Here is a 13,634-nt window from a genome sequence, read left to right on the forward strand (position 1 = left end):
TTCGTACCCTGAATCCCAATGAATTGGAAAAGCACCTGACACAGGACCATCCATCTGACAACACGTACACCTGTGTCCATTGCGGGAGTGCAGAGATAGGACTAGGCAATTTTCTGCATCACCTTGAGCAGCATCTCTCTCCCCAGTCCCACTCTCTTTACTGTTCTGACGTCAACTGCAACTTTTCAGCCTCGTCTCCAGAATCGGTGATCAGCCACATGGGGACCTGTCATCCAGCTCACATAAATCACGTTTGCTGGCTTTGCAACGACAAGTTTAACAGCCTGCAGGAGTTTGCTAACCACGTCAAACGTAACCTTCTCATCATCGCATCATGCCCTCGCTGCTCAGCAAAAGACGTAAAAGAGAAAGAAATTCTGTCTCACGTGGAGTTCTCTCACCCTGACCATGGCCGCAGAGTTGACTTTCACAAAATCCTCCTCTGTCAGGACCGAAAGATGAACAGCTGGCATCAGCAGAATGCCTCAGCTTCCAACGGTGACAGCATTCAGCCTTCAGCCTTCATGCTAGAGCAGGCAGTTCCCGCGGAACACATCAGCTTGGAAAATGTTAGCCATAGCTTGAGACAAGTCAACATCCCCGTCGACACAACGGTAGGCCAAAGTGATTTACCCACTGCAACAGGAACGCAGCAGACACAAGCAGAGGAAGAAATTCATCCATGCATGAAGACGGACGTTACCGTAAAATGTGAAGCCCAAGAAACTCGCTCACAAACAGTATACTGCGCAGACATGCCTAAAGTTGAAGAGGAGACTGCAGGCGTTAAGCAAGGGGGAGAAGCCTCCAGAGACAATGATTTACCCACTGCCATAGGAACACAACAGCCACCAGAAGAGGAAGAAATTCAGGCATACAGACAGTCAGGCATTTTCGTGAAATACGAAACCCAGGACACTATCCCACAAGCAGTTTACTCTGCATACAGGCCTGAAGTTGAGGAGGAAACTGCAGGCGTTCACCAAGGGGAAGCAAGTTCCAGTGACTGGCAAATCTCTCATGCTGTAAACAGCTCTCATCCCGGAGGTGCAAAATCTGACAACCATCAGCATGAAAAGTTGGCCACACAGAGCTTTCCACATTGTTTTAGTTCGATTAGCAGTGTTCAGAACGGAACAATAAACAGCTGTAATCAAGAAGCAATTGCAGCGGATGTTCGCCAGAATTTCTTGGAATCCAACAGCATTGAGCAGGACTCGAGAACAATGACTGAAAAACCTCATATTGTGCTTGATAATGCATTGTTACAACACAGTCCAAGTGATGCAGAGAGAATTTACTCATTTTTAGGTATCGATACTAGTCAGGATCATCGAACGACAGCTGCAGACCGTAACATGGACATTCAGGGTAGCAATCTTGGCGGAGCTGCTTCTGGATATTTTCAACATCACACAACCTTAGGTCAACACGCGAAAGCCACAGCAAACAGCTTGGAACAAGATCGTGCCTGTGCAAGTTACCAATCACGCGATAAAGGCTGTGTAAGCATTGGTGAATTCGTGAACTCCAGCGTGAAATGTTTCTCTCCTGAAGAAATGACTGGTAGTTTGAAAAATGACCAGGCTAGCCCAAGTAGAGTGAATCACCCTGACGAATCTGGAAGGGAGTATTTAGAAAAGAGGGACGAGATTTCTACTGCCGTTGATACGAATGCAGCTGGTCACATGATTGCTGAAGAGAGTACCACAGCCTGGGCAGAAGACCTGGCTTGGTTAAGAGAGACATTCAATCAGCAGACGTCAAACAAAAACCGAGACGCGCTAGACATTTTATGCAGTCGCTGTGACACTGGCTCCCAGACCCTGGAAGATCACGTAAAGCATATATACGCCTCTCACCGTGACGATTTCAGGGGTTTTGCCTGCCACAAGTGTCCTTTTGTGTCCGCTGATCCAGAACATATTCACACGTGTCGGCGTCTGCGTTCACCGCCTGCAGCGACCAGCAACCCCTCCACAAGTCAAGCAGATATGCCAGGAAGTTCAAACTCTGACATGCCACACTATGGCCAGGTCACCAAAAACCAATCCAAATCCAGGAAGAGAAACAGATCTAAAGGAGCTTCGATGGCTAACTCTCAAGATAGAAACGGCGTACAATTACCCCTAAACGATCGAATCTCGGCGCCTGGCCCGTCTACCTCTTCGTCAAACATTCCACGCGCGGACAAGAAACCATCGCTCTATTGTAAACTGTGCCATCATACTCTGCGTTCAATAAAGTGCATGCGAACACATATTTACAAGAAACACAAGGAGAAGATGAAATGCCCCATGTGTGATGATTACGTACCATCCAACGATACCAGCTTTAAAGTCCACTTCTCTGAAGTTCACAAGGACGTGAATGAAGCACTCTACATGCAGCATTGCTCTCACCATTGGATAACCAGTGAGATTACAGACAGAACAATGCTTGATCCAAGCCCTCAGATTCGACATCAAAGGGCTAAAAAAACAAAAGGGCCAAAGAAACACTACAAAGGTGCAACATACAAAACATGGTCATGATCAGAAATCATCAGGTCGATGTCCACATCGCGTGTTTATAGTGCATCATTTTCAAAGTAGCCCGTACGTTATTTTGAATATTACGACATTTTTGGGATGCATCTACTTGAGCGGCTGTTACGCAACTCTTGTGAAAGTATATCCGAGAAGTTTTTATTAAATAGCGATAGAGAAGCATCCGTTGGTGTGCACGGCAAGATGAAATGTTGAGGTAAAGTTTAAGTTGACGGGAAAAACAGATGCATTTTCATATGAATAAGTTAATTAATTGGCCACTTTAAAAATGATGCACTATGGACATCCCATACGAATTTTGACACATATACTGTTAGAGCTGTGCGAACGTTGTATAAGTAAAAAGCTAACAACGACTTACAGCGAACAAATACCGTCCGGTAGAAGAGGATTACCCCTGTGTGTATATATGTGGATGTGTGGGTGTGTGAGTGTGTACATGCGTGCGTGTATGTGTATGTGAGATATTTTTTAGCACAATGTTTTTATTTTCTATGTAAATTTTAAATGTTTCATGTTCTGTATAATTATATGATTTTTTAATGTGTGTTGTTTATATCAGTATGTTACAAGGACATGTACTGCAGATGTCATCATGGTGTAAATTTGGATACAACTGACTGTGACCTCATTTTCTCAAGAGTGCTTGACACACGAATGAGAGTGCCCCACTTGTGCAATTAGTACGCGGGGGACCTCGAACACTCCCACATATCATTGCACAGAGCAATTTTGCATGTGTTCACTTTTTTTGCAAAACAACACGTTTGTAGCTTTAATGACTTTGTTTGTAAATAAATTTAAACACGCTGATCAAAGTTGAGGAGTAAAAGGTGATATTTTTGAAAGAATATTTTGGGTACTGCCATGCATATCTTAATTGATTACTACAGCCCTAGGGTTGTGGTAATATCCTTGCTCTTTTGGTTTGAACTATCACACTGGAACTTTAACATCGATTTTGATTAAAAAAAATCAAAACAATAAGCCATTAACGAAATAGCAAATTTTTTGTCAAATATTTACCAGAAACCTTCTTCAAATTGGTTGCTTCTGTGAAATTCATTTAAAGGAATACCACAAATGTAGCAGCCATGACATATATGGCAGGGGTTTTATAGGCTGTAAATTGCAAATCAGTGTTTATGTTGAGATTGAAAAGCCAGGCCCTTAGTTCTGTCTGTGGACTATGAGTTCTGCCTGCCATTGTTCGAGATGTCACGATTCCAAGCGAATATATTTTCTGTTGCGTAATTGCCGTTACACCCCCCCCCCCCCCCCCGACAAATACCACACAATAACACCAACGTTAAAGTGTCATTCTTCTGAGAACGTGAGTGCATTCCTCAGATCCTGGGGAATAGTTAATAACAAAGCGAGGCTGTCATAAAAAGAAAGTCCCCTGAATGTGAGCCTTGTGAAAGGCTGCACACTTAAATTGACCTTTTGCACAATAAAGAATTACCATGTACCATCGTATTATCTGATATTTGCGACCTCGTTATTTGGGACTGGGACCAGACAGCCAAGAACAGGACCAGTATTCTTCATTTTTGTAATGCGATATCACACCTGTTCATGAACACTGACTTGTGAATGCGCATCTATTGAATGAAAACATTTAATTTGACCAACACTGCCTTTATTAGTCTGTCAATGCGTAATGTTCTCCCTCCAGTTTTGTTACTGTATCACTCGACTCAAACTTCCTGATAAAGAAACAGGTACGTAATTTGAACGTCTTTTGTCTTGGTTTCCATGAGCTCTCTTTACTGCATCCTTGTGATAATTTGTCCCGATGTGCTATGCACAGTCAATTTTCCAATGTGTGCACACGAAAAGTCACTGTGGCAAAGGGAACACAAGACGTGCTTTGGTCCTTTTGATTAAGGTCCTAGGCATGGCCACGATTCCATTTAGCTGCCTTTGTATTTCTGTTGAATGGCTGTCTTCTTTTTCACAGCAATCCTTTTACCACCACTGTGACCAGCTTCCTCATCAGACTCGTCCGTCTCATGGGGACCCAGATTTTCCACGCGTCGCTAATTCATTGTAATGCGAACTGCGTCGTCTATCTTGTATGTGGCTGAACAGACCGGAAATTGCCCGAACAATCTTGCGCAGGTGCAAACGCAAGCTCTGCGAGAGCAACAATATAGATCGGATTTACATCGAGATGAGATGCGAAAAATCGTACTTTTGGTTTCTTAAAAATCGTACTTCCATTGTGGAAAGCGTGGTAGCGTAGTTTGGGTTAAATAATCGTTGTAAATTACGCCCAAATCGTAAGGCCCCCCCCAAAAAAAAATAGGTGTGGTTACGGTAACATAGCCACAAAAAAATAGGGTAGGAAGGTAGGCAATCACTTTTTTTTTAAACTTTTTTTTCTAATGTGTACAAATTAAACCTACTTGACAGGGAAATAAGTGTGCGACTCGAGCGCTTTCGCTTTCATTGCGTTTTCTGCACTCGTTTTCTTGTTTTTTGTGGGGTTTTTTGACAAATGTAATAAAAAGTTATAGGGTCGGCCCCTAAAAATAGGGTAGGTCGGGTTACCGTAACCACACCTATTTTTTTTTAGGCCTAAGGGTAGGCAGGTCTGAACTTCTAAGCCAATCCCAACCAACTAAAAATGGTGGAGGGGGACTTAAGAAATTAGCAACTAATTCAAAAAGTGCTTCACACTGAAAAACCTGAACCTGATGGTGGAATGGAGAAGCCCATAATGTACTATACCTGGTCTTTGTTGTTGACGAGAGTAGGTAGAACTTCTCCCACTGTTCTCTCCACAAGAACTCCTCCTACCATTCGGTAGCATCGCCGCGCTGGTTCCACTTCTTTCAGTGTTTCTATCACCAGGCTGCACACGAATTTAATAATATTATAAACAAGAAAAGCAAATGCTTTATATGACTCCCCTTCGTCATGTCCCTGTGCAGTGGAACCCCACCCACCAATGGAAGACTCCCTCCATTTTAAGACCCCCCCCCCCTTACTCCAATAGAAAACTGACCCTCTCCTTTGAGATCCCCACCCCACCCATATAGAAGACTTTAATTATTAAAGTGCCAATGCAATCCCATAGTCTGGGCTTCGTAAAAGATTGCTTGACAAAAATTTCAATCAAATTAAATATTATTTAAATGAGGGTGAGACAGTGCCACCTCAACTTCATGAAAGACATTTATCAAAAAATGAAAAAACTACTTTTGGGGAGTCTACTCTAAGGCCAAACAAAAAAGTTGTATGTTTCTGGTCACCCGACCCTACCTAGTTTTTTCCCGCCGACCCTAGACTTTTTTTTTATTTATTGCATTTGTAAAAAAAAAAAGCGCGTCAAAACGAAAGTAACAGACGGCAGACGACACACGGGGGATAACCCCGCATCCCTTTTGTCTCATTTGTTTTGTAATGTGTTGTCTTTCTCTTTGTATAGTAAGTCCAGTCTGTTTGCGTCACTGTATAGTGTATAGTTATTTTCTACCCTGACCAACAACAACAACAACAACAACAACAACAAAAATCCCTACCTACCTACCTTATTTTTTTTAACCATGCTACCAGAAACTTACAATTATTTTGGGGGGGAGCCTCATGTAAAGTTTCATCAAGATCGGTCCAGCAATTTTCTCTGAATCACTCAACACATAGACACACACACATACACCCACACTCTCGTCTCGATACCCCATCTATGTTAAAACATTTTGTCAAAACTTGACTAAATCAGTACATTTATATAAAATCACACGTCATTCTCGTACTATAGGAGTCTGAAAACACAGTTGCATAGGGATCAGAACGCTTTTCCTGAGCCAAGTATAACAAAGATGACAACGATGTAAGATGTGAAAGAAAGTTTTACTACTAAAGCTAGCAGACGATTTTGACAATGAAATTGTCAGACAGAATGTCGTCATAATGTGAATGTTACTTATTCGCAGACCCGGAGGTCTGGGTTATGCGGAGGCATTTTCCTGTGTGAACGGTGACATTCCGGAACTAATTTTCGACAAACTTAGTTGTTTGCAGCAATGTATTTCAATTTTTTTTTTCATTCTTTCTTGAAACTGTTACAGAATGATGCAAAATTACACTATAATAGGTTATATGATAAAAATAAAAACTATCTCATATCTCACACGCTAAAAATATGACAAAAAACAGTTCTAGAGCGACATCAATTCTAGCTTCCGGTGGCTTGAAAGCATTGAAGGTGTAAGGGAAGTAACTCGCTTCAACGCCATGCGATAGGGCACACAACGGTTCTTTCCCTTGGCCCATTAGCTTAGTTGGTTAGACTCAGCATACATATCTCTGGTTAGAGCGCCGTGCTGATAACGCGGAGGTCGTGGGTTCGACCCCCATGTGGGCCACGCAATATTTTTGATCGCAACGCAGTTTTTTTGTGGTCTTTCCGAGATAAGTTTTAGGTGTTCTTACTACATGTACAAACTATATTTTACTGTTTCTCAAACCCATTGTCTTTAACATTTGTTTACAGTTTCACTTGCCAATAACTTGCTGCTGATAATATCTGAATCATGTTGCTGATGATATCTGAATCATGTTCAATTAACATTAACAATGTATAATTATGCCAATTATGTTTTTCACTAATGCACCAAAACTCTATTTTCTAGACTTCTTTTTACAATCCAAGCAGTTGCTATTTTCCTAACTCAAACATTTCTCGATCAATCCAAACTATTTTTAAGCTGTGTAACATAACACATTTTCTTTCCCATTTTTGGCTCACGTAAGTGTAGCCTATGCGATGCTAACTTTTGTCTGTCTGTGCGTGCGTGCGTGCGTGCGTGTGTGATTTAACATTTCCGAGTCTATGTAAAGCTCGCATAAGAAGATTACGTCTCGGTCAAAAGTGTTTGACGTGTGTGAAGACGTCACATTATGACGTAAGAGGGTTAGACGTCACGCGAAGGAATTACTGAAAGTCTCGGTCATTGTTATTGTTAGCGGGCCGAGACTAGTTGACAGATCTAGTGTCTCGCTTTCTTGCACAGTTTCACCTATGGCTATGCTTACTGTGTGTGTGTGTGTGTGTGTGTGTGTATGTGTGTGTGTGTGTGTGTGTGTGTGTGTGTGTGTGTGTGTGTGTGTGTGTGTGTGTGTGTGTGTGTGTGTGTGTGTGTGTGTGTGTGTGTGTGACGGAGTGATTGAGTTTGTGTTACTGTTTGTCGATTTCTTACGTGAGCCTTGAAGGCTTCGCCTCTTGTTTATTTTTGTATCTCGTCATTTGTTGTTGACAAATAAATATAATTATTTCATAACTCAAACATTTCTTGGTCAATCCAAACTATTTTTAAGCTGTGAGTGTGACATAAAACAATGTACATATCGTCGTCGCCATGGCAAAATTGCGCTAATGTCAAGTGAAATGTTGTTTACCTTTACTGTACCAATTGACACAAACGCAATTTTCCCATGTTGACAACAATATTTTATTTAAAATTGATTTCAGGATTTTGTTAACATAACACATTTTTTTTGCCATTTTTAATTTTTGTATCTCGTCATTTGTTGTTGACAAATAAATATAATTATTTTCATAACTCAAACATTTCTCGATCAAACCAAACTATTTTTAAGCTGTGGGTGTGACATAAAACAATCTACATATCGTCGTCGGCATGAAAAAATTGCGCTAATGTCCAATGAAACGTTTAGTTTTACTGTACCAATTGACACTCGCGCAATTTTTCCATGTTGACGGCAATATCTTACTTAAAATTGATTTCAGGATTTTGTTAACATAAACATTTTCTTTCCCGTTTTGAATTTTCTATCTCCTGATTTGTTGTTGACAAATAAATGTAATTACAATACTACCATCATTGCACTTGCCAATATCTTGTTACTGGTGCTATTATCACAATGGTGTTCAATTAACGATGTTACATTTGTTTAACAATCAGTATTACATTTATTGTTTAAATGTAGGGGAAAGGCTCCTAATATGGACCGGCTCCTAATATGGACCACCTCCTGTTTTGACAAACTAACGGCGCTAGAGCGCTCAAAACAATTTCATTCGCTTTATTCACCCTCTCTGGAACAGTTGCAGAAACACAAACCTGAAAACCGTTAGGCTTTTTCGGTTTGTTTCACTTTTGGCAGCGTTCACTCTAAATTTGCCGCCTAAAACGGACTCGTTTCTGTCCACAGCCAAAGCTTTCATAACACAAAAATGGCTATATATGACAGCTAAAATCGTATTTGTTACATTTTAGCAGTGTTGACCCCGAGTTTCTAATGCAAACAAAAAATAATAGCAAAATCTCAAAGTATGTGCGAGTCCCCTAATATGGACCACCTTCAACAAATCGAAGAAATTAAAAGCTGAAGGCTAATTTCATTAATTCATTAAGAAGCTTGCTGGTAATAACCTATAACTAGCCCTCGAGATTTCAAAAAAATGCAACGAAAAGTCTTCTTTTTGTGGAAGTTGATTATTTCACTTATTTTCACTCTGTTTTTGATAAGCTTCTTTAGTTTCCTGGTGTGCTTCAAATAATACTCTCATCAACCCGAAACAGATAAATCTAGAGCATATTTTAATTAGGCTAACTTGTACACCAAGTTGTATCATGTTATTTTGAAATATAGGGGGCTTTTTACAGTGATTCGTGAAGGCCGCTTCACTGGTCCATATTAGGCGCCCAGGGTCCTAATATGGACCCTTTGTGATTTTTTCTGTATTCAATTTTTGCTGAATGTGTATCAAAGCTATTTTACTGTAATTAGGCCTAACGGTTAACCTAAGAAAGGACTACCAAACACAAAATGAAACTTCTTTGCACGAAAACAAGCTAGTTATCAGCAATAAACAAAAAGTGGTCCATATTAGGGGCCCTTCCCCTACTTTCTTTCACATTTTGTAGTTTTCTATCCCATGATTCGTTGTTGACAAATACATGTCATTCCATTAATCCTATCCATGTGTTGCATTGTTGTGCAAGATGACTGAGTGTGTGCATAATATATATATCTATATATATATACATGTAGTCAATTTCAGAACATATTTACCATAAACAAAACCCTCACTTGCCTAATATTGATCAGGAACAAAACAAGATTTTTTTTCTTCAAATAACTTACGTTATTTAACCATTTCACTATTTCCACTAGCACTCGGACAAGTGTCACACACAAACACCCTCCCATGACTGTTTTTTGAAGAAACCACTTTGACCATTCACCTACAAATTACATGAAGGAATGTCTGGGAACCTGCTGATTTGAATCAGCAAATTTTCTTGTTGTTAGCTGCGGTGGTAAGAGGGCTGTCACACATGCGACTGAGTCGCGCGATTTACCCCGTCACACAGCCGACTCAGTCGTAGAAAACAGCTATGACAAGTCTGCGACTCAGTCTCATGCGATTCCCTCGTAGCTTTGAGGTTTAGAACATGTTCTATTCCTGCGATCCAGTCGTCGGTCAATCGCAGGGGCAGAGCCAACAGAGCCAATCAGAACGCGTTGCTGCGGCCTTGACGCCGTGACGTAAAATAATGGCGGACAGTGGCGTACAGCGTCTCTTCGTCGATTCAAAACTTGTTGGAAGAACAGCTTTTTACTCAGATATAAAGGAGACGTTTTAGGCGTGTACAGCGGTCGGAAAACATTAATTGCAGCTGTCTGGGAACTTTATTTCTTGCAAAGGCGTAATGCTGAAAGGAATTTTTCAGAAAGGTAGAGCGACGTTCGAACATTTAGCGTCTGCTCTCGCAAAGCGCGTTTACCGTGTTTACTATGACACATCACTTCCGCCCCGCTCGCGTGGAGTTATCGTTCGCCAGTCGTTCGTCTATCGTTCATCGTGTGACGGGTCAATGGCCTACGATGTGATGTGAGATCGGCCAAAGACTGAATCGCAAGACTGAATCGCAACGACTGAGTCGCCTGTATGACCGAGGCTTAACTAAACCTTCAAAAGCAGTGGATCCCTCGGTTCATGTCAAAAACAACGCAGAGGGGACAGCGACACACAGCTGCAGCATTGCCACCGTTTTGAAAAACAGTGAGAGTTGCAGGCAAGCACTACTAAAAGCTGCTCGCGATGCGCTTTTCCGCACTGCCCCAAGAAACGGCATTTTGCAAAGCGCACTGCGAGCAACTCGTCTCTGCTCTCACTCTCAGTCTCAATAGTCAATAGTGACAGACTGGCACTTACTGACTTAGAAGTCGCAATTTAATAGAACCAGGAAGTAGAACTAGATACCACTTTATCATCAACCTAAAATAACTAATTATAGGTATCCTCTTTCTTGAGTGAAGAGAGTTTACTCAACACTTTAAGCTGACGCATGATTAACAGAGAGAGAGTGCCAAGAGAGAGAGAGAGAAACTCAAAAACAGAGAGTTAAGCAAACCTCCTCCAGTCATCACACCTGATTATCCACATACATTATAAACGTACAGCAACAACGGTTGCGACTTCAAATAACACGCTTTTAAATCACTGCCGTTTTGTTTTGTCCAGAACAAAAAAAAAAGAACCAGAGAAAATGAGTCAAAAGCGTGGTTCGCAACGCGTCTCCTGGCATGAAACAACGTGATCAGTGGCATGGCCAATGAACACATGAGTCACAGCTCTGAAAATAAACACATGTTCAAACTCACTCGTGTTCCTTCATGTCCATTTCTACTTCTCCTAACCGAGAAGCCATGGCTCGTTGCTGTTGCTGCAGCTCTTGGAAGCCGCTAACGATTTGTTCCTGGGATTTGGGTTTGCTGGAAGTCTTGCCTGACGACATTTTGATTGATGAGATGAAGCTTCCCTTTGAAGCGACAGTTTGAGATTATTGCATTTTGAAGACACCGATCTTTTTGAGAATATCAGAATGTGGCCTGGTTCACAGAATACATATAGAACAGAAGCGGCATTCACGTCTTCGGGATGTTCCGTGATTTTCCGGAAAACCTCGGGCCGCCATTTTCTTATGTTTGCACGGAGGCTTGTAAAAATGTCGCTCTCCAGAGAGAAGTGTCCGAGAGGACGGTATTGTTGTGTAATTAACTGCAGCAACAATAGTCAAACCAGCATAGATGCGCGAACAGGAGAGCGTGTACGATTTTTACATTTAGTCAAGTTTTGACTAAATGTTTTAACATAGAGGGGGAATCGAGACGAGGGTCATGGTGTATGTGTGTATGTGTGTGTGTGTGTGTGTGTGTGTGTGTGTGTGTGTGTGTGTGCGTGTGTGTGTGTAGAGCGACTCAGAGTAAACTACTGGACCGATCTTTATGAAATTTGACATGAGAGTTCCTGGGTATGATATCCCCGGAGGTTTTTTTCATTTTATTGATAAATGTCTTTGATGACGTCATATCCGGCTTTTTGTAAAAGTTGAGGCGGCACTGTCACACCCTCATTTTTCAATCAAATTGATTGAAATTTTGGTCAAGCAATCTTCGACGAAGGCCGGACTTCGGCCGTATTGCATTTTAGCTTGGTGGCTTAAAAATTAATGAAACATGCTACAGTGATCGCCCGCCATGAGCTGGAAAAGAAAACCACAACAGAAAAGTTGCTGTCCAATCTTCCACCAGGGCCAGCAGCTTTGATGAAGATTTTGTTGAAAAAGACAAAGAAAATTATTGGACAAACGAGAAAGAAGCACTCGAGCTTTGTCTAGCAGTTTATTTCGGAAGTACTTCAGCCTACGCTGTTCTTCGATCATCAGGATTTCTTCTCCCTCACCCAAGCACATTGAGAAGGAGATTTTCAACTGTACTGACACAGGTCGGTTTGTGTCCTGCTCTATTAGAAATGGTTCGGTTGAGAACACACGCACTCCAAGAGCATGAAAAAAGTGACCCTCTCTTTGGATGGGATGACAGTGACCAAGGCCCTTTCATACAATCACAATAAAGATGACTTGGTTGGTTTCGTAAACTGTGGAGAATATCACAAAAGTGATGACATTGCTGACCAAGCGTATTATGTGTGTGTGTGTGTGTGTGTGTGTGTGTGTGTGTGTGTGTCAGTGTGTGTCAGTGTGGGTGTGTGTGTGTCAGTGTGTGAAAAACCTCAATGTAAAGCTTTTACAATGATGACCCCACTGTGACCCCAAAATGTGACGGGGGTCAACCAAACTAGGGTCACATCGGAACATTATCAAACCCTTCAAGTGTTTAAAGTTTCAAAGCTCTAGCTTCACAAACGCCCGAGATAACGTCAATGTTGACTTATTATGAATCGCACATGACCCCCTGTGACCCCAAAAGTTGACGAGGGTCAATCTAACTTATGTCAAGTTGGTATACGCCACGGTAGATTATCAATCCCTAGATATCTGCAAAGTATCAAAGCCCTAGATTCAAAAACATCCGAGATAACCTCAACGTTAAGTTTTTATGAAACGAACATGACCCCACTGTGACCCCAAAATTTGACGAGGGTCAACCAAACTTTGTAAGATCATCAAACTCTGACAGTGTACAAAGTTTTAGAGGTCTAGCTTGAAAAACCTCCGAGATACCTCAACGTTAAGTTTTTGTGACACGAACATGACCCCGCTGTGACCCCAATATTTGACGAGGGGCAACCAAACTGGGGTCACTTTGTAAGATCATCAAACTCTGACAGTGTACAAAGTTTCAGAGGTCTAGCTTGAAAAACCTCCAAGATAACCTCAACGCTAAGTTTAATTATGAACTGACGAACATGACCCCGCTGTGACCCCAATACTTGACGAGGGTCAACCAAACTGGGGTCACTTTGTAAGATCATCAAACTCGGACAGTGTACAAAGTTTCAGAGGTCTAGCTTGAAAAACATCCGAGATACCTCAACGTTAATGTTTTTGTAAATAACCTTTTCAGTGTAGTGAGTGGCTTAGACCGAGACGGCTGCAAACACATCAACATGGCGGACGCTGTGACGGCCTTGAACCAACTTTTCGCCCTTGCGAAGAGGTGTTGCCGCTTCTGTTCTATTTCTATTCTGTGGCCTGGTTAGCCGGAGTTCATCAAAGTAAAAAGACGTAAAAGGCATAAAGTCAGTTTCAGGTTTTATTTTATTTTTAAACTGAAAGTGTTGAAGCGTTGCATCACTGT

The 13,634-nt window shown here is 41.6% G+C and overlaps 1 protein-coding gene and 1 non-coding gene across 2 annotated transcripts; one reads left to right on the forward strand and one right to left on the reverse strand.

The window, feature by feature from the left end:
* Positions 1-5,279: 5,279 nt before the first annotated feature.
* On the reverse strand, positions 5,280-11,350 carry LOC138973016 (prefoldin subunit 2-like). The gene is made up of 2 exons (XM_070345663.1): positions 11,196-11,350; positions 5,280-5,409 (listed from the first exon to the last, which is right to left on the reverse strand). The coding sequence occupies exons 1-2, from the start codon at positions 11,327-11,329 to the stop codon at positions 5,280-5,282; spliced, it is 264 nt and encodes an 87-aa protein (XP_070201764.1). The 5' UTR covers positions 11,330-11,350.
* On the forward strand, positions 6,827-6,925 carry Trnai-gau (transfer RNA isoleucine (anticodon GAU)). The gene has a single exon. It is a non-coding gene; the product is annotated as a tRNA-Ile (tRNA).
* Positions 11,351-13,634: the final 2,284 nt, after the last annotated feature.

The sequence above is a fragment of the Littorina saxatilis genome, linkage group LG8 (assembly GCF_037325665.1).
Source record: "Littorina saxatilis isolate snail1 linkage group LG8, US_GU_Lsax_2.0, whole genome shotgun sequence".
In the NCBI taxonomy this organism is placed as follows: Eukaryota; Metazoa; Mollusca; class Gastropoda; order Littorinimorpha; family Littorinidae; genus Littorina; species Littorina saxatilis.